This window comes from Oryzias latipes, chromosome 9 (genome assembly GCF_053564925.1).
Source record: "Oryzias latipes strain Hd-rR chromosome 9, Olatipes_Hd-rR_3.1".
NCBI lineage: Eukaryota > Metazoa > Chordata > Actinopteri > Beloniformes > Adrianichthyidae > Oryzias > Oryzias latipes.
The window spans coordinates 16,947,704-16,975,236 of record NC_136245.1 but is presented as its reverse complement, the minus strand read 5'-3'; the positions used below and the strand labels follow the sequence as shown (position 1 = coordinate 16,975,236).

At 40.5% G+C, this 27,533-nt stretch overlaps 2 protein-coding genes across 5 annotated transcripts in view; both read right to left on the bottom strand.

The window, feature by feature from the left end:
• Positions 1-1,885: 1,885 nt before the first annotated feature.
• Positions 1,886-19,606, bottom strand: LOC101173068 (phosphatidylinositol transfer protein beta isoform). 2 transcript variants are annotated; one of them, XM_011479362.4, is made up of 12 exons: positions 19,489-19,606; positions 13,775-13,805; positions 12,445-12,590; positions 12,153-12,244; positions 12,006-12,013; positions 11,850-11,924; positions 11,677-11,760; positions 9,701-9,778; positions 7,957-8,067; positions 6,752-6,874; positions 5,599-5,656; positions 1,892-4,023 (listed from the first exon to the last, which is right to left on the bottom strand). In XM_011479362.4, exons 1-11 carry the CDS (start codon positions 19,506-19,508, stop codon positions 5,609-5,611), a joined length of 816 nt encoding a protein of 271 aa, XP_011477664.1. In that variant the 5' UTR covers positions 19,509-19,606; the 3' UTR covers positions 1,892-4,023; positions 5,599-5,608. The 2 variants fall into 2 exon arrangements, with proteins under 2 accessions (XP_004072545.1, XP_011477664.1); XM_004072497.5 differs by lacking the exon at positions 5,599-5,656 and having other exon boundaries at positions 1,886-4,023.
• A 1,492-nt stretch (positions 19,607-21,098) lies between these two features.
• The window catches only part of LOC101156257 (tetratricopeptide repeat protein 28), a 222,217-nt gene continuing 215,782 nt past the window's right edge, over positions 21,099-27,533 (bottom strand). For 2 of the 3 annotated variants that reach the window (XM_011479363.4, XM_011479365.4), the window contains 8 exons: positions 27,283-27,530; positions 27,070-27,194; positions 26,758-26,989; positions 26,189-26,265; positions 25,580-25,603; positions 23,778-23,907; positions 23,534-23,641; positions 21,099-23,441 (listed from right to left, as the gene is read on the bottom strand). In XM_011479363.4, coding sequence (XP_011477665.1) covers positions 21,835-23,441; positions 23,534-23,641; positions 23,778-23,907; positions 25,580-25,603; positions 26,189-26,265; positions 26,758-26,989; positions 27,070-27,194; positions 27,283-27,530 — 2,551 coding nt within the window. In that variant the 3' untranslated portion in view covers positions 21,099-21,834. The remainder of the gene's footprint in view (positions 23,442-23,533; positions 23,642-23,777; positions 23,908-25,579; positions 25,604-26,188; positions 26,266-26,757; positions 26,990-27,069; positions 27,195-27,282; positions 27,531-27,533) is intronic. The other variant, XM_011479364.4, reaches the window with a different exon arrangement.

The window sequence follows — 27,533 nt, the reverse complement described above, 5'->3', positions numbered from 1 at the left end:
AGCAATTTTCCTTTGACCTCCAAGTTGCGGAAAGTCTCGTTCGGAACTGTGTCATCCATTTGCAATTACAGCACACAAGTTCTGGGTCTGCTTCAAACTGTTTTTAAAACCATTTCACACCATAGAAAGGCTTTATGCACTAAAACTAGGAATATTTTTTAGCACTTTCAGCAAGTTTAATCTGCAGAATTACTTCACTTTGAGTGAAAAGTTTCATTTTAAACAGGAAGATTTAGGCGTTTCTGTCACAATCAAACAAAAACACGACCGTCCTTATAAAGAGAGCCTAATGAATACAAGGGCTGAGTGTCACTCCAAATAAACAAAACTCATTCAAATGCTATTCACAAGCTCACAATTCTGTTTAATATCTAATATATAACAATGGGCATAAACATACATTTACAACTTTTCTTTCTAAAAGCATTTTTGGTTACTGATAGCAGATTTCATATATTTAGTAAATTATACTGGAGGAAATAAGTATTTAATCGCATGCTGATTTTGTAGGTTAGCCAATCTAAAAAGAAATGGACAGTCTGTCATCTTAATGGTAGGTTTATTTGAACAGTGAAACATAGAAATCAACAAATTTGTTTAAATCGTTTTGCATTTCATTGAGGAAAACAAGTATTCGATCCCCTAGTATACATTACGAGTTCTGGTTCACACAGACCAGTTAGACTCTCCTAATCAACTTGTCACCTGAAGTGAAGACACCTGTTTGAAATAATCATCTGTAGAATGGACACCTCAAAGATAGAGTCCATCAGTCAGACTCCAAACTCTCCAATGTGGGAAAGACTCGAGAGCGGAAGGGAAAAGATTGTAGACCTGCATAATGAACTACAAACTAGACTACAAAACCATCAGCAAGAGATTGAGATGACAACTGTGCAAAAATGCAACTATAGGTCTGAGACCCCAAACAAGATGTCACCTGGTGGGGTTTCCATGATCATGAGAACATTGAGAAATCGGCCTAAACAACATGGGAGGAGTTCCTTGATGATCTTAAAGCAGCTGGGACCAGTCACCAAGAAAACCATTGGAAATACTTTACACTGCAATGGTTTAACATCTTACAGTGCTTGCAAAGTACCCCTGCACATGTGCAGGCCCACCGGATGTTTGCCAAAGAACACCTTAATGGCTTAGACTGATTGGGAGAAGGGGCTGTGTTCAGATGAGACCAACATGGAGCTATTGGCATCAACTCAACCCGTCATGTATGACCCGAAAACACCATTCCCACTGTCAAGTATGGAGGTAGGAACATTATGCTTTGGGGTTTTTTTTCCCCACAGGGCTACCTCACCTTGTGGGAGAGAGGATGGACGAAGCCATGTACGAGTCAGAACCTCTTTTCCTCCAACAGGAAGCTTAACACCATGATGCCCGTTGGTTCAAATATGCATCAAACTACTCCAAATTTCCCTTAATTTAACATCTACATGGAAGCAAAAACATTTTTGCCATAGCTGGAATTAAACTCTGGCATGAAAGGGTTAAAATATGGTGGATGGGTCTTCCAACAGGATAATGACCCAAAACACTCAGGTGAAGTAACAAAGGACTAGCCAAAGGAGAAACGTTTCAAATGGCCCAGCCTGTCTCTGGATCCTATAGAAAACCTATGGAGAGCTGAAGCTCAGAGTTGCCAAGCAACAGTCACCAAATCTAAAGAATTTCCAAATCATTAGCAAAGAAGGCATTTCGTTTTACTATAAATCAGAAAGAAAAAAAATAGATTTATGAAATGGTTAAATCCATGATGTAATTTTTCAGTGGTAATCAATTCACCCAAACCCTAACAAACAACCCATTTTATATCAATGAGTTATTTTAGAATTGTAGATGTTTTTGTACACAGCTCCACAAAGAGTTTAATGTAAGAAAATGATTTGATTTATTGATATGTGCAGACAAGATTTCTAGAAAAGGCACAACGTCATACATTCACCCCCATGTCGCGATGATCCTTAAAAGCTAATCAGAGCCCTTAAAAAAACACAAGCTTTTCAGTACAATTACTCTTTTTATAAATTAGAATAAGACAGCATTTGGACATACTGATTACAAGACAGATCATTGGTTTTTAACATTTCTGGCCCCCTGAAAGGCACAATATTCCACAACAGTAACTGAGTGCAAGAGGCATTAAAATAGACTTTCATTCAACTGTCTCTGGGTGTGAAAAATGTGTTTTTATGTTTAGAAGTGGAAAAAGAAAGTGTGCTGTGGCCACCTGAGTGAAGTACATTGTTTAAAGGATGTTCCTATGACTAACATGTTCCGATTCTGTTTTCTGAACACATGTAAACATGACGTATAGACTCTTTGGAATAACCGCCCTGTAATGGAATAAATCTCATTCCCTCATTAGGCACAAAATGTTCACGTCTAACATTGTGAAAGTTGAGCATCTCCAAAATCCTTCTGGAAAAAGTGAGTGAAATTGTCTGTAAATGGCACTCAAAGTGGGAAAGTGCACTTCTGTGTTAAAACCTTATTTGAAATCTTTCCAACATGTTGCCAAAGACAAAAAAATAATGGAAATCCGTGGCTCCGCCCTCACCGTTTCGGCTTTCTGAGATAAGAAATTGCCCTTGTTCAGGTTCTGAAATTCAATCGTGCAGAGGAAATAAGAACTTCTCACATCAGAGCCAACAGCAAACAGCAGCTAAAGGCTAATGCTAACACTTAGCTGTTGTTTATCTAAAGAGAGGGTGCGGCGTGATCTGAGGAGCGATTGGCAAAGGATTGAAGTGTGCGCTGTGGTGCTGGTTGTCAACTGGACAGTGATGGAGCAGATCTGTAAACATCAGCAAAGGAAGAAGACAGGTAGGTCGGTCTTTGGGGAGCCGCCTGCCTCCAAAAAGCAGATGAGTGGGACAGGCGTCCACGGTGGGCAGGCAGCGTGTGGCACAGTTTGGCTTGTGACAGCGGCTGGAGGGGTGTAGCACCATCTGTGGCTGTTTTTCACAGCACTTCCTTTTTTTCTTCCTCTCGGGACATCTGTTAAAAGAGGTGAGCGCTGAGTGTTAGGCGCCAACGTCTTCAGAAAAGTTAGGGCGAGGAAAGGTGGGGGCTGTTGAGAAGGTGAGGAAACCTGCATGGATCTGCCCAGATTGAGCTTTTAGCAGATCAGTCAGCTCAGAGGTATCCACACCTGTGAGCAGGTGTGTGCATAAGAAGGAATTCACACGTTCATCCTCGTCTGGAGTGTATACAGCATATGCACCGGTATTTTTCTCTTTTTTTTTTTTTTCTTTTACCAAGTTTGAACGGCAGTTAGAGTGACTACTTGCACAGACATGATTGTCAGTGATAATGAGATGCGGTGCTTTGGGTTGAGGTGGGATGATGGCAGGAGGAATATAATGGGCCTGGGCGCCAAGGGTGTTAGTAATCACTTAATGGAGGCTGTGGCAGGAATGAACATGAGTATGACAAACAGTCTCTTGTCAGGGAATGTAAACCACTGAGCCATGGGTGTTTACTGTAAGACTGAGGAGACAAAGTGAGGCTCTAAGGACACTTCTCGGTTAGGAATGTTTTTAAAACCATCAAAAAGATAACTTCAGATTAAATACGAAATACATATTTGGCCTAATATCAAAGCTTAGTCAATCTGCTTTAGTTTTCATCTTTCCTGGAAGCAGCTCCTCCCTGGATCTCCAGGAAAGTCGAGGTTTCATGATGACGGTTGGGCTTTCTCTTCATGGTGATTAAACGTAACCAAGCCTTATCAACTAGGATCGTGCTGGATTCCACCCCCCCCCACCAAAAAAAAAAAAAAAAAAATCAATTCCTGTTTGGGGTCAGGTCAGGGATCTGCTCTATTGATTGGAGGTAGATGAGCTCGCTTTCCCCGCGGCCGGCATCATCTAAGGTTAAAAGTGGCGTCAGTGGAGGCCTCTTAGCAGACTCCGTCACTGCTGTCATGATGGGCGTCTTAAACGTTGAGTCTTCTCATTGGTCTGCAGCACTCGTTCCCCGGACCTCACCCCGCCTGCGAAGCTGCGGGGGGAAAACAAGTTATGTTTGTACATTTGAACTGATCTGGACAGGTTAGCTTCAAAAAGGCAACAGCACCTGTATAGATTAGGATGTCTTATCTCTTCCTTCATCACAAGTTTACTTGGAGTTTTTACTAATTTCTGTGCAAATCATCAAAACGTGTGAAATTGCTTTTTGCAAAGTGAAATCTAAATCCCTTGAAAAACAAAATCTGTTCCAACAGTCCTTATCAAGCCTTCTGTTTGTCTTCTAAGAAGATAAAAGAATCACTTTCAAATCCTCCCACCCAGGCACCGCTGGCTTTGGAAAGTCAATTAGTATAGGAATCTGATAGTCCAACACCTTAAATGAAACGGTTCGAACCAACAGAGGCTCTAAACAGAGTAATAGACAGATCTGATGAAATGGCATGAGGATTTACCTTCCAACTTCTCCATCCTTTTTCCTTCTTCTCCCTCTCTTCTCCCTCAATCACAGACTCCTCAACAGCAGAATTCCATTTGTATGTTAATGAGATGGAGGAAAACAGACCAGCCATCTCGCAGCAACCTGCAGCTTTCCCTTCGCTTACCACTTCCACTATTCGTGCAGAATACAGACACCACCGTAATGTAAACGCTTCTCATTGCAGACGGGTGGAGAAGGTGAGGAGTTTGAAGCGTCATCCAACCCCGCTAACCCCTGAGCTCAGAGCTTCAGGCCTCAAACAGCCTCCTCACCACTGCGCTCTTTGATGGCACTCTCCTGTTTACTTACTCCAAGGGAAAATGGGAAACACATGCAGAATTGGGCGAGATGTTCTGAGGGGTGGGATGGGGGGGGGGGGGGGGGGCAGAGCACAAAATGCTGCGCAGTGGCAGAAAGCCAGAAATGTTTGGCCCTCTCTGTCCAGTCTGGTTCAGATTCCTCCCGTGTTCTCTTTGTACGGCCAAAAGCTCCCAGACTGATATTTGAATCCGCTCCAAGCCCAAAGGAGTAGTAAAACGCTATGACCAAATCTTCCTCTTCTCAGAACTGGATTCTTCCAAAGTGATGCTGAACTTTACGGCTCCTGAAACCTAAAAAGTGAGCACTATGTGATGGAACTTTTCCACACGTTGTGACCCGTCAAATCTATCCCACTCTGTGACATGGATTGATTTAAAGTGAGATGTGGAGATGTTGGAAAGCCTTTTCACCTCACCACCAAGTGCAAAGTGAAAGGATGCATGCAGGTTTTTCCACTGGGGCTTTGGTTAGCTGTCCCATCAAAGAAACGGCCTCAACCAGTCAAACTGCACTGGTTTGCCGTTTTCCACAGCACATCACAGAATATGAGCTGGTGTACCTGAACATTTGGCTTGGTTGAACGAGCAACATGGTGAACTGTTTTCCAACTCTTCTTCTTAATACAAGCACACTCCTGGGTAAGCAGGAAGCTTTTATTGTGAAGTTCTTGCTTTAGATGAGCTGTAGTTCAACACTTATCCTGTATAAAACCTTTGGTGGAAAGCACAGTCATAAAGGTTTGGTACAAGCTAGACCAGTGGAAAAAGAGCAAGAGAATATCAAATAGGAACTTAGAGAGCAACAAACCTAAACCTGGCTAATCCTCTGCAGCTTTGGTACCTTGAACAGAGCCTTTCTTACGCATCTAGACAAAAATAAAATACAGCTGAGGACTTTGAGAACCTGTGGAAATCATTGGAATTAAGTAACCTTAGATACTAAAGCTTGCATTTGCTTATTCGTTAGGTATTTGGTTACTAGGGATGATTGAAAAAGGTTTTTTTTAAACCTCAAAGAAAACTGTTCCCTTGAGGTCACCTCACTAAAAATAGTAGCTGTGCTCAATTGAATTTTACTGCCACCCACCTCACATAAAGAAATCCCACCACCACGCTTTGCTTTTGAAAATGTTTTTGGAAGATTAACAAAGAAAAACAAAAATCTGTGTCAATACAAAAAGTCCAGTACAGTAAATTTAACGCATCTTTAACCAATTCAGCAAACTGTAAAAGGAGAGATTTATTTGAGATGTCATGGTTTAATAGGGTTGGATCTTGTGAAACTGATGTTGCACAATAAGTCCAAATGTATCTTTAAAAGCAGAGATGAACATGCATGATAACTGGATCATAACTGTAGAACGTCACAGGAAATAAACACCAGAAACACTGGACTGTTTTCTGGATCTGCATGTCGCACAGTGCATGCAGCCCAAACACTGATGAAAAAGATGAACTAAAGACTGTTGGAACTCACAGCAGTGGGTCTGGTGTCATTTAAGAGGATTTCACCAAATTCAGATATTTGCAAAATTGAGTGAATGGAGGGAGCAAACAAGCCTTTTGATGAGTTTTCACACAATCATTTTTAGAAATTGTCATAGATATTTAGTGTAGCCACAAATGTGAAGCTAGATTTTTCAACTATTTATTTTTGAAAGTTAGACTGTGCTAAACTCAAGTAAAAGGCCACTAACTAATCAAATTGGTGAACTGAACTGACTATAGAAACCAGAGTTGCATGTCAATGTATTGCAAATCATTGACATGCGAGATTCAGCCTAAATATCACACATAGCTTTTCCTTTTTTTTTACAATTTGATCCTATTTGGAAACATTTTCTTCAAGTACAGAACATCTGTGTTTATTAACACAATTGCCACACAATAGTTCCATGAAATGCAAAACAATTCCACTACCTGCTGGACAAGTTACCAGAACACACAAAGTCAACATCTACCTCTTCCAGCTCTTTCTGCGTCTCTGCCTCCATTCGTCGGATGTCGTCCATTGTTAGCTCCACCCACTTATCAATCCAACAGAAGAGCTGGCGATGGAAGTTGTTGAAGATCCTCTTCTCTTGCTGGAGAAGACAGCAGTAAAATCCGTCATATTGGTCATGTAGAAATGGGATCATTCTAGGAATCCAGGTTTGATGGTTTAACAAAAAGAGTTTGTTTGTTTGATAAAAGTCATATTTAAAGACCCACTCCGATCATCTTTTGATCCATTTTAAAAGCGGTCTTAGTTGTCTTATAATGAAGACATTTTTAGCCAAACCCTTCTGCAGAGTTGCAGGAGTTCATTAGACATTCACCTCCGAGTTGTGGGCGGGACCGTTGGCTTGGAGAAACCCCCCCTCCCCTTTCCCTTTGTGTGCCTGAGAGCTTGTGGCCTGCCCAGCAAACTATCTCTATGTCACAAATAAACACTTTTTCCAAGGGAAATCTTTCAGTCTGCTCCTGATTCACAATGATTTTAATAAAGAAATACCGTTGCTCTGGAGTATAAGTCACAGCAGCCAAAAAATGCATAATAAAGAAAAAAAAGAGCACTTTTGGGGGAAATTTGTTCAAGAAAATACGGGACGAGAACAGACATTCACTCATAAAAGGCATATCATAATAACAGAATAAATTACAACAGTAGCCTGAATATATGCATGTTTCTCTACCAAAACACAACGATGCTTTTTTAGAATCTAGTACAAGAACGATTATCCAGATAACCATAGAATAAAGAACATGCTAACAGGTCAACTAAACTCTATATCCCTTCAAATCACTAAACCCATTGAGTTCTGTGTCGCTTTGGAACAATTCCCAGCCAACCATTCCCCTTCTTCTGCATTGCTGTCAGTAGAAAATACTAATAGACACACCTACAGGACCCCCTAGCAGTTGTTGCTGAGTCGCTCTCTCGACCAAACTACGCAAAAAACTGTGACTTATACGACACTCAGATGCAATGCTATTTTAAAGTTAATTGTCTTTATATTTGTCCTACATCATCAGAAAACTGACAGACGAACTAGTTAGAAATACTATTTTCTTTAAAGTGGGATTTTAAGCAGAAGCAACTTCAAGAAGAGATCATAAAATCAAAAGGTTTGGGTGATTTCAGTGACTCAACACATGACATTAACCATGTAAACATTTCACAAACCTCTTGGATGAAGTTCTCCACTTTGGTCTGCAGACCCCACCACTTAAACTTGACTGTAACTAGTTTGTAGGCACACATCCTTGGGCATTCAGCATTGCTCACCAGCTCCTTCTGTTGGAAGAACCAGCAAAAGAACATGTAGAGTTTCACTTTTCAAAAGCAACAAAAACTCGACTAACTTTTTTTTGTTTTTTTATTGATTGATAAAAAAAAAAAAAACACGAGGCTAAGAGCATCCAACTCCCAAAGCTAGGATGTATTAATACATAATGCTTTGGATGTGGGGGTTGCTGAAATAATTATCAATATGAAGATGTGCTGCGCACAGATAAAAAAGTGTCCTAATCTAAAACACGCTTTCCAAATTCATTTGCTGCTGCCTGCCTGCCGCCTTGCTCTGAAGAACAGAGGAAGAGGAGGAAGGGGGTTGGAAACAGCAAAGTGGATAAACTCCAGATGAAGGGACCATTTCTCTGCCTCCTTCCTGACAGCGACACCGCTCCCGACAGGCACGCCTTTGTGGTCACAGAAGGCAGATAAAACGGTGCTCACCGAGCGATAAGGGCGTCGCAGTGCAAAGCCGGTTACATTATTAACACCTAGGACCTGCTTGCCCTCAGAACACACACACACACACACACACACACCCAGCCCCTCCGAGAACCCCTGTTTAATTAATCACTTCATTCTGGTGCGGCATTCCAAGAGAAAATGCCACAGACCCGTCTCAATCACCCTCATCCCACTGCCGTTTGATGCTGCGATCATGGCGGAGTGCAGCAGAAGGGAAATGAGAAACATTTCTAAATTTGCAGTGGGTTTAGAAAAGTTGTCATCGCTAAAGGAGAACTTCACATGAAACGGATTCGACATCAAAACACTTACGGTGACATTTTCTTCTCTCCCTCTCTGTGCCCCACTCAAAGAAACTGAAGTTTTCAGAAATACAAAGGGTACTGATATGCAAGCATGTGTGCATGCAGAGATAGACAAGAGTTTTATTGCTCTGAGACGCTGGCAGAAATGGTGCCTCTGTTGTCGCATAACTACCTTTTTCTTTTTCCTTTCTACCTTTTCTAAAAACAGTCTGTTTCCATGTCCGCACCGGATGGGAAAGCAATCTAATTAAAAAAAATACACGCACAAAATAAAAGTTGTGCCTCTTTATTCATACTTTTTAAAGCAGTTTGGCTGCCTTTGTTCTTTAAAAATTCCTGCAACAGAGCAAAGTTTCCCATGGTAGCTTCAGGGGCTCCACTGAAGGATAGAAATCCTCAGTGCTCTAAAAGCAAGCAGGACCGGTTAGTGAGGCTGCAGGGTTTAGAGGAAAAAGACCAAACATGTCGACGTTCCATTGAGTAGATTAGAAACTTTGCTTGGTGGTTTCTGAATTTTCATTGAAAAGTCACCTTGAGAGCTACATTTTGTCAAATTAGAATGAAAATTTCCACACACACACACAAAAAAAAATCACCAATCATAAACCATCTGTTGTGCATTTCTTTAAGGATTAGATAAGCAAATAGTGTTATTTTGGGTGGACGAGAAGACTTAAGAAATTCAGATGAATGTCAAGCGGAGAATGAATGCTCGCTGAAAGTAAAACTGTTTTTCTTTGTGACTAGGGAAGAGTTTCCTCCTCCTTTTTCCTTTCATCCTAAATACTCCAGCAAAAAGAATGAATCGAGGCACACGTTTAGTCAAATGTGCGGTGAACATGTCCAAAAATAACCCAGGTATTTACCTTCCAATCAGGTCCCAGAGGACCTCTGCCAGTTTTAGCCGACTTGAACTTAGCAGGATCCTCGTCTGGTTTATAGTCCTGTTGACAGATTTTGTTGTTCAGTCACTACAGGAACACTGCAGGGTCTTTTATCTTCAAACATAGTTTGATATCATCATGGTCACTATGAACACTTTACAAAGGTCGCCGGGTCCAGGTGGAACATCACCTGAAACTAAAAGATCCAAAAGGATCAGTTTGGAAAAGTGTGGTTTGAAAAAATGCTGGGAAAGGGATTTATGATTAAGAAGAGTGCACTTTAAAACAGGTATTTGTCTAATTCCTGTTTTTCATTTGTGCAAGAGGATGGATGACTATGCAAACGGTCTGCAGCACACAGCCATGGCCAAAAGAGAAAAACAACCTTCAAACAAGTGTCCTAGTCTTTCTGTTCCACGCAGCTCAAGTTTCTATGGATTTTAATATGAGCAGCACCACATTTTTAGAATGATGCATTTGATAATAAACGCATCACAAAAAGCTTTGCCAATCTTAAAAGACAGCATCTGTTTATTGATGCAAAACACCCATAAACTGACAAAAAATGATCGACTCCTGCAATGAGATGGACCAAAAGCAGGAAACAAATAAGGAGTAAAGTCAAAGGCTAAAAAACAGCAGCATTCATCTTTATACTAGAATTTTCTACCAAATCTGCTTCAATAAACTGCATCCTTCAGCCTATTCCATCGTAGCACCACAGAAAAACATTTTTGAAAACAGTACACATAATCGGAGATACTGAGAGCACATGCAAAAACATAAGCATGCCCAACAGGACAAAACTGACATCAGAAAACAGGCACGAGAAATACTAATACAAATAAATGAAACAGCTTTTAAATTATCAACAGCTCAAGGGCCCAGGTATTTTAAATAAATCATGATGCGCCTCCAGCTAAAAGCATCTTTTTGGGAGCTACTGGCCAAACGGAGGGAAGCCAAACACATAGAAAGAAATGAAAAGGCCTCGTCAAACAGCAGTGTGCACACAGTCACTGTAATTTGTCCGTTTTAATGCTCAGAGCTCAATCGCTATAACAATATACTGCTCTGCACTAATGAGGTCTATGAATCGATATGTCACGGTACTCAAACCAGAGCTACTCCTCAAGTAAAAAGAATGCGCGTTAAAGTGCAAGTACGCTGTGTGTGTATTTGTCTAGTTCCTCTAATTACACTAACAAACTCATCTGTGCTGGCGGTACGCCTCAGGGCCTGCAGTCATGCCTGAGGCTGAGAGCTGATAGGGCCCTGAGACACAACATACTGCTCCGGCAAGACGAACACGTCCGTCTTGTTAACTCCCCACAACAGACAAACCAAACACGTACGCGCACGGAAACCGCTGCTTCTTGGTCAAACAGCCACACGTCTATCTGCACGCAGACAGGTGACGCCAAATGAGGCAACTGGAAGTCAAATAACAGCAATGATGTGCAACAGCTTCAGATGAGATTTCAAGAATTGCAAAAGTTTATAATGTTTACATAAAAAGAATAATCATACAGACCATTTGAGATTTGAAGCAGCAAATAATCTTTTTGCTATATATATATATATATATATAAAAAGATTTGATAATGTTTTCAGTCTTTGCTTATTTGGCCATATAGTGAGTGAATTCTCAGTTATTTGCAAAATCTCTAAATCAAAATGAAATATTTAAATGTTATTTTCTTCAGGGATATATGCAAATGCAAAAAACTGTTTATCTGTTCACTATATTTTTGAGAACCATTAAAAAAAAACAATTGTGTTTTCACAATTATTTTTTAACACAAACATTTTAAATATGATATTTTATATTGCAAATTGGCTAATTGGCATCTCCCCCCCCTCTCTAAATAAATTATTTGTTCATGCTTCTCTTCTCATGGAAGACGAACCATAAATCACATATATCACATAAATGCTGTACCTGCATTTCTACTTACAGCATTGGACACCTGACTTCTATCTGCAATGTCGATTGGCACCACTGTTACATTCTTCCATGTGGAAGCGTCCAGGTTGTGAACCTGCGCAAACAAAAATATATCAGAAGAAGGGAAAGATAAATAAAAAGAAAGAGAAACATGTCGATTTGGTTTTATTCTGAAAACCTCACATTTTCTTGAGTTCCCATGTCTGGTTTATGCCATGTCTCAATTTTTATGAAGAAGTTGTCTTTCATGTATTCATTCTGCAAATAACAGAATCATATTAATGATTGGAAATGATGTCACTTTTAGGAACTGAATAGGTATATTTTAGAGTTACATACCGTGACAACTGGATCAATGTTTATGAGGTGCAAAGGAGAGGCAGAGCAGAGAGGAAAAAAGAACATTTAAAAATTCTGAAAATTTAATCCTACTAAATGTAAGTCTATTTAGAGGGAAAATGATCAAGCAGGTAAGAGGGGACTCACTAGTTCTGCAGTAAGGGTATGCATTCCATGCTTTTTCATGAAATACCAGGGAGCCTTCTGGGGCAAAAAGCCGGACAAATGCTGGGACTTTACTGTAGGGAGGAAAGGAGATGAACAGGAACAGAAAAGTTTAACGCTGGAAGAGTCTCATTGGTTCTAAAGCAAAGTCGGGACAGGAAGTAGTATCACATAGTTTAACGCTTCACAAATGAGACAATACTGCCATCTCTTGGCAATACTCTGCCAATACATCAAATGATTTCTGAGAGCTGCACAAAGAAAAGGCACAAACCTCTGTATGTGGTAGATTTTGTGTGTATACTGTCCTTTTTCTCCATCTTTTTCATACGGCTCATTTTTGAGTACCTCGATTCCCTCACCTCCACCCGTCTCATTTTTACTAGCTTCTGCCACAGAGAAGAGCTGCCCAACCTGATACTGTAAGACAAAAGAAGACCTTCAGAAAACTTTGATATTAAAAAGTATTCATGGAATTACATTAAACACCAGCTTTTTTTCAACAAATATTACTCTATAAGATGGACAGCGACCACAAAATCAAATCGTTGTTGAAATGAATGGTTACACCAATAGAGATAGGTGACAAAAGTGTCGGATTCCATATGTTTTAATGTTGTATAACCTCTCACAAAGAACTTTTTGCACTTTTCTCAGACGGACATGAACATTTTCACTCGTTCTCTCTTGTTTAAATTCTCAAAGTTCTTAGAAAAATAAGTCTAGTATTATAGAATGAAAACAAAGTCAGAATTCCCTCCCTACTCCCCAACTATTAAAAGACTATACAGTGCGGGGCTTTATCTGTAAAACAACAAATATGACGTCACCAATTTGACGAAATAAAAACCTAATAAAAACGAGAATTTTACAAGGACTATTTATAAATCCACTGTGTTCTGATGAGGAAAACATGGATGGTTTATAGAAAAAATACAAAAAGTGTTCAAAGGCAATGCAGCGTGGTCTATATTCACCAATCTAGTGAGCTAGATGCACACCGGTTGAGCAGGTTGGCCAACGATTGAAGGATCTGCGGTTCGATCCCCACTCCCCCCAGTCAACTGCTGTTGTGTCCTCAGCCAAGACACTTCACCCTACCTGCCTCTAGTGGGGCTCCACTGGTGTCTGAATGCATATGAATGTCCCTGTGATGGTCAGAGGGGTCGTAGCCGCGTACTGGCAGCCACGCCCCTGTCAGTCTGCCCCAGGGCAGCTGTGGCTACATCAGTAGTTTACCATCACCAAGTATGAATGAGAAGTCAATGAATAATGGACACATTGTAAGAGCTTTGAGCGTCTGGAAAAGTCTAATCCATTATTATTACAAAATGACATAATGCACCATGTAGTGAACCAAGGAATGTTCATTGAAGGAATTCTGACATGATCTCTGATTCTGAAAAAGGTTACAGGAATTCTTGCTATTACTCCTTTTTAAACTGGCATCTGGATAATTTACTCCCCTTGTGCTGCTTCAGCAGATGGCTGCTGTTCAAATGGTGCATGTCTTAACAAAATAATCTTACAAGAACAAAATGACAATAGCTCATAACTACATTTATCATCCAAAAGAAAATGTTCAGATTAAAGGGGTTGCTCACCTCCTCCACACTACAGGGCAAAACGACACGGCTGCAACAGAGACAAGAGTGAGGTTATACTCTGATTATATAAACAGACAGACTTTAAACACTTACATGACCACATTTTTAGAATTATATTTACGTACACTGTACTGTCAAACCTCTCTAATAATAAGTTCCCATATATCCAATATAATGCACACCTAACATGTACTCAAGTTTTCTTCTAATAATTAAATGAAAATAAGTTTGGATTTCAACATGACTTACTCAAAGCACAATCAAATTTGGTTTGCAAAAACATTTACCATTGACTACAATACGAAGAAGTACAAACAGAAAGTTCTCATAACAATGAATTCTCACCTAAACAAAATTATGTGTCACATTATGTGTGTGTGTGTGTGTGGGGGGGGGGTATTTATGTGTAGTCCAAATTTTTCACCATGATATCAAGAAACACGCAGTGAAACTCTTTAAGCAGGTCTAACTAGGGGTGTGACGATAACTGCATCAGCCCATCTTTTTTTTTTTTTTGAAAGTTCTACATATGGTGCGTGATTGGAACTATGATAAATATATTAAACCCATTCATCTTTGCTGATAATTTACTTTTTCTGCTAGTCCTGTGTTCAGAATTCAAGGGTTTTTGGGGGAAACCTTTTATTGCTGTTCTCCTTCACTCCCTGCCTGCGCCTCTCACTCCCTCTACGCTGTACGCGCTCCCTCTACTTCGACACACCCACCCACCCACCCACACACACCCGCGCGGTTTCAGAATCACACATATCCTCAGTCTACAACCGTCTTGCAAGGAAATACGACAAATTTACTGCGTTCTACTTCTTAATTTCCATTGTATTCATTTCCATTACATGCTATGTGCACAACACGGCCGCCTGCCGGAGGATTTTGTGTTTTTTTTTTTTTTTTTGGGGGGGGGGGGGGGGGGGTATTACTGTTATCATTCACCCGGCTGAGGATTTTGTGTTAGGGGGGTTATTACTGCTATCCTTCACTCTGTAACACCAAACATGAACGTGCCCTGTTAGAGTGCAATGAATATCACTACATGTTTTGTTTGGGAACTATTTTGTGCAGTGCAAAGTTACGTGTCTGTATAAACAAAGGCGAAGCCTCCTGCCCCGTGTTCTTCATGGGTGTCAGGCTTCATGGGTACCGGAAAGGTGACAAAGTGTCTGCAGTCTCGTTTATTACTGGGACAGAAGATGTCTGTCACCACGGTGATCAAAAATCCCACACCGTCACAGCTCTAGGTCTAACACCACTTTCCCTTTTCAAGAGTGATGATTAAGATGATTGCCTCAGTTTAGGATTCCATCACAAGAACTATTGCTCCTAACCAACATTTTTAGAAGCATCAGCACATTTATGAACCACTCATATGAATCTACATTTCTATTTGTTGCCGTAGTCACAACTTCCCTCAAAGCAGCGGGCGAAAAATGGGCAAACCTGTATGTGGGAAGCATGTGGCCTGCACAGAATTTTAAGATTATAGATCGCCCGATGAGCAAAAATGCATATGCGCATTCTACGGGCAGGCTGTGAGTGACATGTTGTAGCAAACACATAAACAACATGCAAGGGTAAGTGAGGGTAAAGTAGGTGAGATGCAGGCACGTCGTACGGATTTTTCATTTTTTTAACTCCCCAAATCCTACAGGCTGCAAAAGGGGCCTGTAGTGCTGGTCAGCGTCCTACATGAACTTGCAGAATTTGCTACGGTCAGTACGAAGACGCCGACCTCACCAGCACCTATAGTGAGGCTTAAGGGCACCGCACGACGAGCATCACCCATATGTCATAAGTGAATGTAACTGACATTATCCTTAAAAAGACTTTGCTATACAGTTACCATACACACGACAATCATATGTTCCATAATTATGACTTCCCTTAAGGTGGCAGCACAATCCTCGAAGGAACTGCAAGACACACCTACATTCCCATTAAGAGGCAGCCACCCTTCTCTATGTTCCACCACGGGCCGAAAAACCCACAGCACCCGAATGGGTCAACCCCCTGTGTGGTTTGCATGTGACTAAGACCTTGGAGAGGCTTCAATAATAAGATCATTAAAACAAATAACAAAATGCATTTTTATTCATTCATCTTCTAAACATCTGCAAGCCTGTTCAGGGTCACAGGGGTAGCACTATCATTTTGGAACTAAGTAAAACTGAACAAAATGAAAATATGAGAGTAAAAAAATACAAATAAAAAGTGAAATTACATGAAATAGATTGCTAAAAAAATCTGATTTTCTTTTAGGATAAAACAGCATAAAAACAAAAACTCCTGCTTGTTGCACAGACTATAATCTAGACTGACAGCTGTTAAAAGAAGAGTTCCATTGTGAAATATGACACTAGTAACATGTCCCTGCAAAAGGAAGCAGTGACTAATGCAGTTTTTTTTAAGTTAGTTGTAATTTGGGTTTGTAGTATGACAGAACAGTCTGGCTACGTTTTTTTCTTTACAAAATGCAGCCTAAAGCACAACTGTGCAAGTGAAAGCCACAGGAAGATACATTGGTTTGTCTAGCCAAAAACCTCACCTTTGCTCTCCCTGTGCAGCTCAGATGAGGTTGATGAGGAAAGAAACAATTATTTTGGATGGTTCTGCTGTTTTATTCAATATGATATAGTTTTAAAATAAAAACAAAGAATTTTTTACGTTGAACACTTCTGGCTTCACTTTTTAAATGTCTCCTGGTTGCATATAAAGGAATTATCTTAAGGAAAGATGTATTAGTTTCAAAGAAATTTAAAAATAAATGTGAATTAACCAGACTGTAAAAACAACGGATGAATCCCGTAGAAAATGCTTTACCTCCAGCTCTCGCAAAAGAGGCAAAATCTCTCACCATTGCTTCCTGATACGGGCGCTGCCATGTTGGAACCAGTCGACAGTGATTGGTCCGACTTGCTCTGAGTCTTTGTATCTATGACAATAGCTACAGTAGTTCCAACATGGCGGCGCCCGTACCAGGAAGCAATGGTACTTTGTATTTGGGAACACGAGAAGGGGAGGGGTTGAGCACTTCCTTGTTTTTACAGTCAATGGAATTATCATTAAAATATAGTACACGCTTGCCAAATATAATTATTAAGGATTGCATGAAACAAGAATGCTTATATGGGGAGAAAATGCAAATAAAAGCATAACGGTTACATTTTCTAAAATATTTTATTTTCTAAAAAAGTGCTTTAAGTGTTTTCGTCCTTCAATTGTGCCACTTGTACAGCAGCATCAACAGCCATGTATTTTCTGCTCACTTCTCAGTGCAGAAGGGTTTCATTTAGCCAAACCAGGGGGTTTTGTGTGTGATGTGTTTGAAATGAAACCACAAATGGAGTATGTGTACTTTTTGGTAGTTCAGGTATCCTTTGAAAAATAAAATGAAAAAAATAAAAATAATCTCATTATTTGATTTAAAAAAAAAATTGTCTGTAACGTTACGTTTGTCCCAAAAAAAATTAAAAAATATAAAAAGAGTTCAACAAATCAAAATATAAACAGAAAAGCAAATGTTCGCCCACAACCACTGTGACCAAACCTATGGCAGGTAATGCATCCTTAGAGAAGAATCATCACAACGTATTTGGTACACTCATGATTTCCCAAATGATACAATTACCAACTCAATTCAAACAAACAAACAAACAAGTACTGCCTGGTTTCAGGCAGTAAAAATACATGGATTTTTTAAAATTTGTAATTTTCTTTCTATTTCGTAGAACAAAAACAAAATAAAACCAAAACTTTAGACACAACAAATGCTGGTTTTTGAATTCTATAAGAAAATCAAAATCTAAGTTTCCTTCTATTTTTATTTGTTTGTTTCGACTGTTAAAGTAAACTTGAAATATCAAAAAGTACACAGACCTTTTTGCCTCTCCAGGATTCAGATTATTGTCCTGGTCTTGAATACAACAAACCACACTCTATTGAGGTCATAGTTGAACTTTTCCTTTTGGATTTCCAGGTGGAACATACATTTGATAGTACTATTATTTACTACAGATCATTTTGGTCTTGAAGTTGCAAAGAGTCCTATAATGCCAAAACAATATTTAACTTATTTTGCAGAGCGGCACCAATTCATAGATATCCACCTTGTGGGCAGGACCATTGGCACAGAGCAACCCCGTCCCCCCTTTCCTCTCCACATTGCTCAGAGCTCCCTGTTTACACGCTCTCCAGCTATCTTAGAGCTCCTCACACCTCCAACATAACATTAGCGGTGCAACAAAAATGGCGAGCAATATTGGAGCTATCCAGTCATATAGTCTTGAGACAGATGTCAGCTCAGAGGAGGAAAACAAAGACAAACATGGATCTAGTTGCCTACAAGTGGATGCATCAGAATGGAGCAGAACCGGGAGATTGTGGACTGTCCAGTGCATTTTCTGTGCACCAAATACAATCATTTTCAAACTGTATTTTTTGTCTGCTCCTGATTCATCACAATTTGAATAAATAAGGAAATGCTAAGATATGCAACTGCAAGCTTAGTTTTGATAATGTTTATTCTCCATCATCACAAAAAATGCCACAAGAACATGTTAAAAACACCAAAACACAATTTCTTTTGGGATGGGTCTTTAAATCCTGTGATATCTTTACATCAGATTTAACACAGCCCAAAGTTTCATCTCTTGTTTATATATTTGTTTGTTTTATTTAAGGTTTTAGCCATTGAATTTTTAAGTTACAAGTCTAGGAGATCATCAAAATGATTATCCTACGTTTTTTTTTAATTCGTTTTGGGTTAAAATTGCCATGTAACCAATAGTTCCTGTGTTTTCAATATTATTTGGTCATTAACACTAATATTAACAAAGCAAAGGCGAGTGATGTCTGTTCTATGTAAGCAATGATCCAATAAAGATTTTTGAAGTTAAAGAGCATTATAAGAGCTATTTAAACTTATTTTACAAAATTACATTTCAGCAACTTTGAAAACAAGACTAAATATTTTATTGTTGTGTAACAATTTAAATAAATTTGTATTCAGATCTTTGTTATTAGATTGTCTAAATCTTTTAGATGAAACAAATACTGCCTGGGGGGGAAAAAATCTCAAAAAGTTGTAATAACGATTGAAGTCCTGACTCGGCCAACACAAAACCAAAGGTAACTCTTTGGGAAGTCAACAAAACCCTCCTGATAAAGAGTTTAAAAACAAACTGTAACCTTTTCCTAAAGCGATCATTGTTCCTGCTTATCCCCTCCTGCTGGCGTTCTTTCAGGTGAGTCATTGTTGCTCTAATACCGTTACTTAAGACAAAGTTGGTTCATTTCCCCATCAGCTGGCTAACTTTTAGCGTAAGCTAATTCAAACTTCAGCGGAATGGAAATGGAGTGGAAAATAATAAAACAAAGAATTCAAAAGTTTAGAATTAACTACGTCCTGGTGTTTCGCGGTCATAAAGTTAGCATGAAACCAGAGGAAGTGTAGCATTTTAGCAGCTGTCACACGCCAACTTTCTGCTGTCAAAGCCGGTAGGCCACAGCAGCGCTTGGGCAATCCCACCCTTTCCTCGTGTCTGACTCGGGCTTAGAAGAAGTTTTCGTTAATAACCAAACTACGTTTTTCCCCCTAACCTTATTGTCTAAGGCCACCTTGACAAAAAGCCATTTGCTTAAAATGTTGTGAAGAAAGAAAGTTCAAACAAAGAAAGAAAACAAAACAGGAAACCTACTACTCCTTGATGAGAACCATCGCTGCTTGTTCCGTTCAGTACGGTTTGTCCTGCCCAGGGAGCGCTGATTGCTGCTGACGTCATTGTCTGTGAACTGTGCTATAAGCCCCGCCCACCCGAGTCCCGATTCGTGGAAAGAGAAGTAAGCCCACCTTCTAAAAGAAACTCGACCAATGACGAACTCCTTCTTCTTCATTGGCAGCCAATCAGATTGTCCCTTTTGCACACTTTGGCTTTACACAGAGATATCTGGTCCACCACCACCACACGCGTTTTCTGATCCTATATTTTACAGTATAATACTTGCAAATATCTTACAAAGAGTTTGTCAGAGTTAGTCCTCATCAGGAAAAAAATGTCATTTTTCTTACTGTTGTGCAGAAACTGAACTTTGTCCTGTTATCTGTTTTAAAAAGCTTGTGTTCAATAAAAATATAAAAGAAACGATTTTCTTTATTTTTAACAGATGTGTTGTACTTTGTTGCATTGAGAAAAAGTCTAAAGAAACTTAAATTTAAACTGGGTATTTTATACCGGGAAAAATATTTTCTTTCGAGGTTAATAAGCGCCTCGTTGCTGCAACTTTTTTTAAATTCATTTTAGAATATGGAGATCTGCTTTATATGAACGCCTCTGCCAATTGTCTTAGTATGACTCTGTGTACCATGCCGCTCTGAGGTTCATCACCAACTGTAGGTCTTTGACCCATCACTGTTAGCTATTCCTTAATGGCCTTATCTGTCCACCAGGCGGTTAACTCTCTGGTATTGTTTTATTTACAAAGCTATATTTGGACTTCGGCCTGCTTACATTTGTAACCTAATCACACAGAACTACGTTAAACCCCATGCTTTGCGTTCTAATGACCATCTGTTGCTTTCTGTTCCTTCTGTCCACACTGAGCTTGAGAAAATGGCTTTTGCCTGCTCTGCTCCGTCCTCATGGAATATGCTGCAAAAGGAGTTAGAGAACTTGTCTCAATGAATGCTTTTAAATCTAGATTACCACTTGAAACGGTTTCTTGAAATTTTACATATTTTAATTAATTAATTTATCCCTTGTGCTATCCTAAGGGGTCAAGATGACCATTGCCGTGTTATCCCTATGATAAAGGTGGAGATGTAAAAGTTTCAGCACACTGTCTTGTGGGTCTAGATGACCCAACTCACAATGTTAAAGTGCCCGGGATAGCACAAGAGTTAAATGTAATTCCACCAGCATTGTAACTTGTTTTAATTGTTTAACATTCGTTGTATATTTGCTGATTCTAGTCCAGGGCTCCATTGAAAATGTCTCGATGAGAACTGGTTAAATAAAGGTTAAATAAATAAAAAAGCTCCACCACATTGTGCCAGAACTGTCACAGCTTGACTTCAGAGTGTTAGAGTGCCTCATATTACCAGGGAACATAATTTGCAACATTTCCAGAAAATCAAGAAATAAATGCTCCCTACTGAAACTTTTAAAAATCTGAAAACAGAACATTTTTTGTGCTGCTTACAATTAAACATTAACAAAATTAAATAATTGCATTTTAACAAAACATTTTACGATACTAAAAAATATCGACACGTCTATCTATTCCCAAAAATATGAAACAAGACAGGAAACAGGATTATTTTTTTTTATTTAAACAGTTTACTGATAAATGACAGATGGTTGTTGTGAATCTGTTTGGTGTTTAATCTCAAAATTCATGGGCTAAAAAGTCATACATGGTACTTAACACGTAATAGCAAGAGAATCCATGCTTCAGAGCAGACACTCAGCTCACAAAGAAATCAGGCAAAATGCCCTTTTTGATTTCAGTAAAAAATATTAAATCTCTCCCCCTCCCCCCAAATCCATCAATCTTTACATGGTACAGGTCGGTTCACTTTATAATAATATAAAATCACTTAATACTGTGTGAAACAAAAATTAATTTACAAAACCATAATAATTATAATATTAACAACAATAAAAGCAATAATAACAATAACAAGTTAAAATGAAAACAAATGTAGAGTGGAGGAAATCAGTCTTAGCTATTTGTATTTTGGCCTTCACAAACAGCAACGTTCTGGGGAGGAGAAAAAAACGGCATTTACATCTACCTGACACACAGTTACGCACAAACACAGTATCAGGTCGTTGAATAATCCTCATTGCCATTTACAGTGTTATGGGCACAAAGACGGGATAGTCTCTTATGCATTCATGTGCCTCCACAGTAACACACACCCCAAACAAACAACAAAAAAGTCTGTCATTTGGCGGACCAATGGTAGTCCTCAAAGATTGACTTTCCTCTCCAACACACAAGAGTGTGATTCACAGCCAAAATTACTGGACTGTTCAAATGTTTCAGCATTTCGATGAAGGAAAAAATCTTCCAGGTGACAGGAATTTGTATCCGTTTCCTGCTGGTAGTCGGATGGAACGAGCCCCGGGGCTGCTGCTTGTGGAAACAGTGGGGGACGAGGTTAGTTTTCTGGAGTTGGGGCAGTGGTTCCCATTGGAAGAGTTCTTGCTACCCCTATCCAGTGACGACAGTCCCAACTCCCGCAGTTCCAGGTTGTCCTGGCAGTCGTTGGGGGAGCAGCGGCGTGGGGACAGGTTCAGAAGGCTCAAAACATCTTTACTGGCAGAAGCAAGAGATCCAGAAGTGTTGTGAACAGCTTTGACGGGACCGAGATGCTGTTGTTGAGCTGCAGCATTTGCCCAAAATGTTTTAAGATTGTGGATAGCTTGAACTTTTTCATCAATGACACCTCTTCTTAGTCGGTCCAAATCCGGAGCGTCGACAGATGCAGAACAGGAAGAGCCCGTGGATGAGTAGGACAGAGCAGGAGAAGGAGCACTTCCAGCAGGAGACTGGTGACCAGAACTAGGAGATACATTACTGGGGGAGCGAGAGATGTGGCCACTGTATGGAGAACTCGGGTACTTCAATTTGAACTGTGCAATGCTGTCTAAAGTTGGTGATGTATGACTGTCGTCCTTTTGGGACGATTCCGAGACAGCAGGGCTGTTGTAACCGGAGCTTATCTTCTGCAGGGAGGAAGAACGGGAGGGAGGCTTGGGTCTTGGGGAAGACTGAGCTCGGCCACTAGCACTGCTGCTGGGACGGCTGAATGCGCTAGTTTCAGAAGAGCGAAATGCGCTGCTCCTCGTTGAGTTTGCAGCAGCTGTACCACCATCAGCGCCTAGCCTCTGAAGACTACCTACTGCACGCAAGTGGCTGTGAGTCTCTTCCAGGATTTTCTGGGCCAGCTCCTGAGGATTGAGGGGGGCTGGTTTTTCTTCCTGAGACTTGACTGTGCTGTCTGTCTCTGTGCTGGACTGGTCCGACTCACCCGTATCTGAGCTGCTCACCTTACCCACCTTCTGAAATGGTGAGTTTGGGCTAGGCACCAACGCCGGCTTAATGGGGGACGTTGGGGTACTGACACTGCCCCTTGATGAGACGGACACAGAGTAGCCTCTTCCGGCCCCTGTGCTGGAACCCCCAAGCCCCCTTCCTCCTCTGTGGTGCCGCTGGCTGTGTCCTGGCGGCAAAGGCAGAGAGTCACAATGTGTTCCAAGCGGCTCGCTGCTGATAATGGAAAAGCCTTCATACTCCTCTTCGTCCCCTCGGGCCCCTGCCCCAGCAGCAGCTGCACCATGAGGGGATGAATGACTACGTGGAACATGAGGGTGTTTGTGGAGAGAATAGTGTGCTGTGGCCCCGCCGCGCTGCCGATGACTAAGAAAATCACAATCTGACTTGGAGGCAAAGCTCATGGAGGACGCCACAGAGCTGAGGCTATAGACAGATATGGCATCTGATGCTTGATTGTCCAGGCAAGGAGGAGAGAATGGCAGGCTTGAGTATGCCATGGGCAAAGGGTTGGACACAGACTGTGCAGAAGCTAAGGACTCAAGGGAAGATGAGCTATCCAGGCTTAGACGCTTCGGCAGTTCTGTGGAGTCTGAAATCAGGATAAATGTTTAAGATTTGATGAAGTCAAGTGGCAGCATGAAACAAGAACAAGGACAATGATAGGATTATAAACATATTTACCAAACAGCGCCAAAAGGGACTGAAGAGCAAAGTGCAAGGTGCGGCGATTGGCCATTTTGCCAGTCTTCAGCACCACTTCTTCTTGGCCCACCTCACATAAATCAAATCCTGCACACAGCAAATAGCTTTACCTTCTACCGAAATTCTATGTCTTTTTTTTTTCCATTACATTTTTTATTGTTGCTAATCAATGATTAGAAAGAGATTGTTGGAACAGACATTGCTGTGGTGATTTTTAACGTACCAAGAGCAGCCAGGAATTCGTGGCATCCCGGTAGTCTCCATAACTGTACACTGATGGACACTTGGATGGGCAGCACAGAAAAGTCCTGCTCTTTCTCTCCTGTTTGGAGTTGGACAAGCACCTGATGAAGCTGAAGAAGCAAAAGGACAGGACGTTAATAAGCTGAGCAATCCTTATTATTTTGAGTTTGCTTAAAACAATGCTCTAAAGAATATACATTACTTAATGCAGCCTGCATGGCCAAAGTCTGCCCGATGGCCAAAGGCAACTCACGTTCTAATTTTTACTGGCCTGCAGGCTACTGTCATAAAATCAATAATATGCTGCCTCCAGCACTTTCTAAGACCTGTGGACGATGTCTTGATTGTGATTGGCTAAATTATGTATAAGCGACTGTAAACCTGAGGCAACACCCTTTACCTACTTGACCTTCAGAGGCTTGAGGACTTAAGGACCAAATGGGTAGAACAGATTTGTTTGTAGACAACTATGTGTTATTTTCTTGTTCACAGATTATTTCTTTATTTTATTTCTTGTCTTTAAATATAACTTTTATGGTATTTTGAAAAAAAATATAGTCAGATTTATTTACACTCTAAGTGCCCCCCTTGCAAAACATGTTTTTCATTTAAATAGTTAACTTGGATTTAATTTCATTTTGAGGTTCCAAAGAATCCAGGCCAGTTGATTGGCCCTCAAACAATTTCACTTCACAAAATCTGTCCGCCTTTGCAAAAAGCTTGGACATGTTCCGCTTTGACAAAAAAGGCCTCTGAAATGAAGCTTCTGCAACACTTGCATGAGTCCAAGCTCAGGGGGTGGGTGTTTGGGGGCATGTACACGTGGCATGAGCGCACACTCAGCTGTTTCATTTAAGGATTATTAAGATTGGAACAGGAACACCTTTGTTCGTTTGTGTCATGCTGCTCTCACATTTGTGATCAAGTTGGCTTTGCAATACAGCAATTTCTCAGTCACTTTGAACCTTTCCTTTCATCTTCACTCATTCAAAAACCTTAAATTTCTTCTTAATTTTGTTTAAAATGCCAATGAAAATTGTGTTTTTTAGTGTTTTTCACATGTTCTTGTGCCATTTTTCTGATGATTAAGGACAAATGTTAAGAAAAATTAAAAGCAGATGGAAAAATACAGTTTAAAAAAAAATTGTATTTGTAACGTAGAAAATACGCTGGAAGGGTCACAAGCTCCTGGCTCTGCTCCATTCTGATGCATCCAGACAAAAAATCCAAATACTTCTTTGATTTCCTCGACCAAGCTCAAATCTGGCTCAAAATTGTACATCTGGATAGCTCCAATATTGGTTGCCATTATTGTTGCACCGCTAATGTTAGTTTGGGGTAGTGAGGGGCTGCAAGCTAACAAGAGAGCATGTAGACAAAGAGCTCTCAGCAACCTGTAGGGAAAGGGAGGGAAGGGTTGCTTTGTGCCAACGGTCCCACCCACAACTTAGAGGCAAGTTGCCCCATGTTATCCAAGTTCTAATAAACTACTGCTGCTCTGCAGAAACTATATACTAGGAAATAACAGGATTTTTTTTTTATTTTTCCAAAAAAAAAAATCATTAAAAGACCACTGTGAACGCTTTTAAAATAAGATAGTTGCAGTGGGTCTTAAAGGAATATAAGAAACTTTAAGTAGATATGGAAAACAAAACTATACGACAAACAAGTAATACTTGGACCCACGAACACTTGAAAACATTCAGATAAAGCAAAATAGTCACGAAGGTGACACTTGAATAATTTAAGGAACACACAAGTGGCTGGTGGACAAATACTTACCATCGCCACCATGTTTTTAACCGCCTTCAGACCGCATGTCAGACACAGGAGAGAAAGAAAGAAGCTTTGAGCTGCATACGCACATGCTGTACGCAAAGATTTGACATCAGTGAGAAGCATAACAGCAATAGGTAACATAGTTTTCAAAATTTAAGGTTTGCATACAAAAGATTAGACTCAGCCTCTTTGCCACATGTTATCCATGAACAGGAATAAACCCCTACAGGGTTAGATCATTACACTGGCATCATTGTGGATGGAAGAGAACAGGGCTTTTATTGTGGCAAAATCTCTAAGTACTGCTAGTTATGCTTCAATCCTGCTGATTGAAATGCACAGTAATTCCCGTCTGCACTAGTGGGAGTCCCAATGAGGCAAAGAGGTTAGGTAATGACGTGTCCTTGATATTCTCCTCCAGAAATGTATGCTTCAAGGCAAGTAAAGGTTTTAGGGAAAGGGAGCGAGCTTGCCTCCATAGTTCTTTGCACTTTGTAATAGAATGGGTAAAAACTATTTGATCCAAAGAGCTATTTCTTCTCCATTGCATTAGCCCAGAAAAAAAAAAGAAAAAAAATCCAGCAGCATTTTCTCAAAGCTGCAGGGGCCTACCCGGTTGATGAGCTGCTCTCCTGCCTCTGAAGCCGTGATGAGTTTGCACATAGCCTGGAGAGCTGGCGGCGGCAGACCTGAGGGATGAGATCAAAAGAGGTTCTTTGTTACTCATGCCCGACACTTTATTTATACCTCCGAAATAAACTGCAGCAAAAGGGGGAAACTTGAAGTGACAGGAAATGATACAAAGTGCAGGAGCTTTGGGCACTTCACAGCTCCCAATGTGTGAAAGACAAGATCTGTCAATGAGCGACTGATTAGTGATAAAGTCATTTTCTAGTGTGGCAATCAAACCGCATGAACAAGTCAAGAGGTCAAGTGAAATCTGAACACATTCTTTGCTTTTTCTAAAAACCTTACTCAAAAATCAGTGTCATTTGACTCAACTTGGTCTACAAAAGAAAACAAAATCTCCACTCAGAACTAAAAAACAATAATAAAGTACCTAAAATATCTTTACAAATAGGTAAACAAAACAAAAAAAGAATATTTAACCATTGCACATAACACTGAAGAAAATATGCCTAAAAAATAACCAACTTTGCACAAATTCAATTGAAACAAACCTAGTAGTGACTGTAAAGTATTGCTGCACTGCTGGAGTCTGTCCCCTGGGTCCGCAGTGGGAAAAAAGACTGCAGCTGGCATCCCAGTGCCTACAGAGTCCAGCCGGAAACCCACAGCCGTTAGCAGGGCCTGCCACCCGGGGACGCCCCCTACTTTGTTCTCCACACTCTGCTGCGATGTATACATGGAATTTCGCTGGCCATTTTGGATCCGCTGTAGAGACTTTTCCACCTGCAAGGAAAACAAAAGTGGGTGAGCTTTCTTCTCTTTTTGTAGTGACATTCAGTGCAGTAGTTGTGTGTTTGTCTCACCAGATGGAGTAAAACTCTCAAAGCATCTCGAGCTCGATCTGGGTATTGTAAAATTTCAGCCAAAGCTTGGCCAATCAGAGAAGATGGGCTGTTAAGCTTCACGTCATTACCAATCAGCATGTAACCTGCAAAGAAGACAATTTTTGGTTACAAAATCCTCTCCTCTCCTGTGATGATGAAGAAGGAACTAAAAAGTGCATAAAAATCCACTACCTGCCCAATTGGACGGATGTGAGTACTGCTTGCTGCTCTGGACAGTTTTCATGGCATCTGCCAGTGCGGCACTAGCCTTGGTTCCATTGAGCAAGGCAGAGTAGAAAGCATGGACAAATACTTTGGAGGCTGCGACAGGGACGGGCCACAAAGACACCAGGACGCACTGAGCACCAGCAGCCAGGAAGGCTCTGGTCAGTCCAACCACACCATCCGCCGTGACCTTGCTGCTGGACTCCTGGTACGACCTG

Coding starts and splice junctions, on each gene's coding strand:
- LOC101173068 (XM_004072497.5), bottom strand. CDS start 19,508: ATGGTTCTCATCAAGGAGTA. Junction 13,806..19,488: donor ATGGTTCTCATCAAGGAGTA/GTAGGTTTCCTG, acceptor TCTCTGTTGCAG/CCGTGTCGTTTTGCCCTGTA. Junction 4,024..6,751: donor CGCAGAAAGAGCTGGAAGAG/GTAGATGTTGAC, acceptor TTCCCCCCGCAG/CTTCGCAGGCGGGGTGAGGT.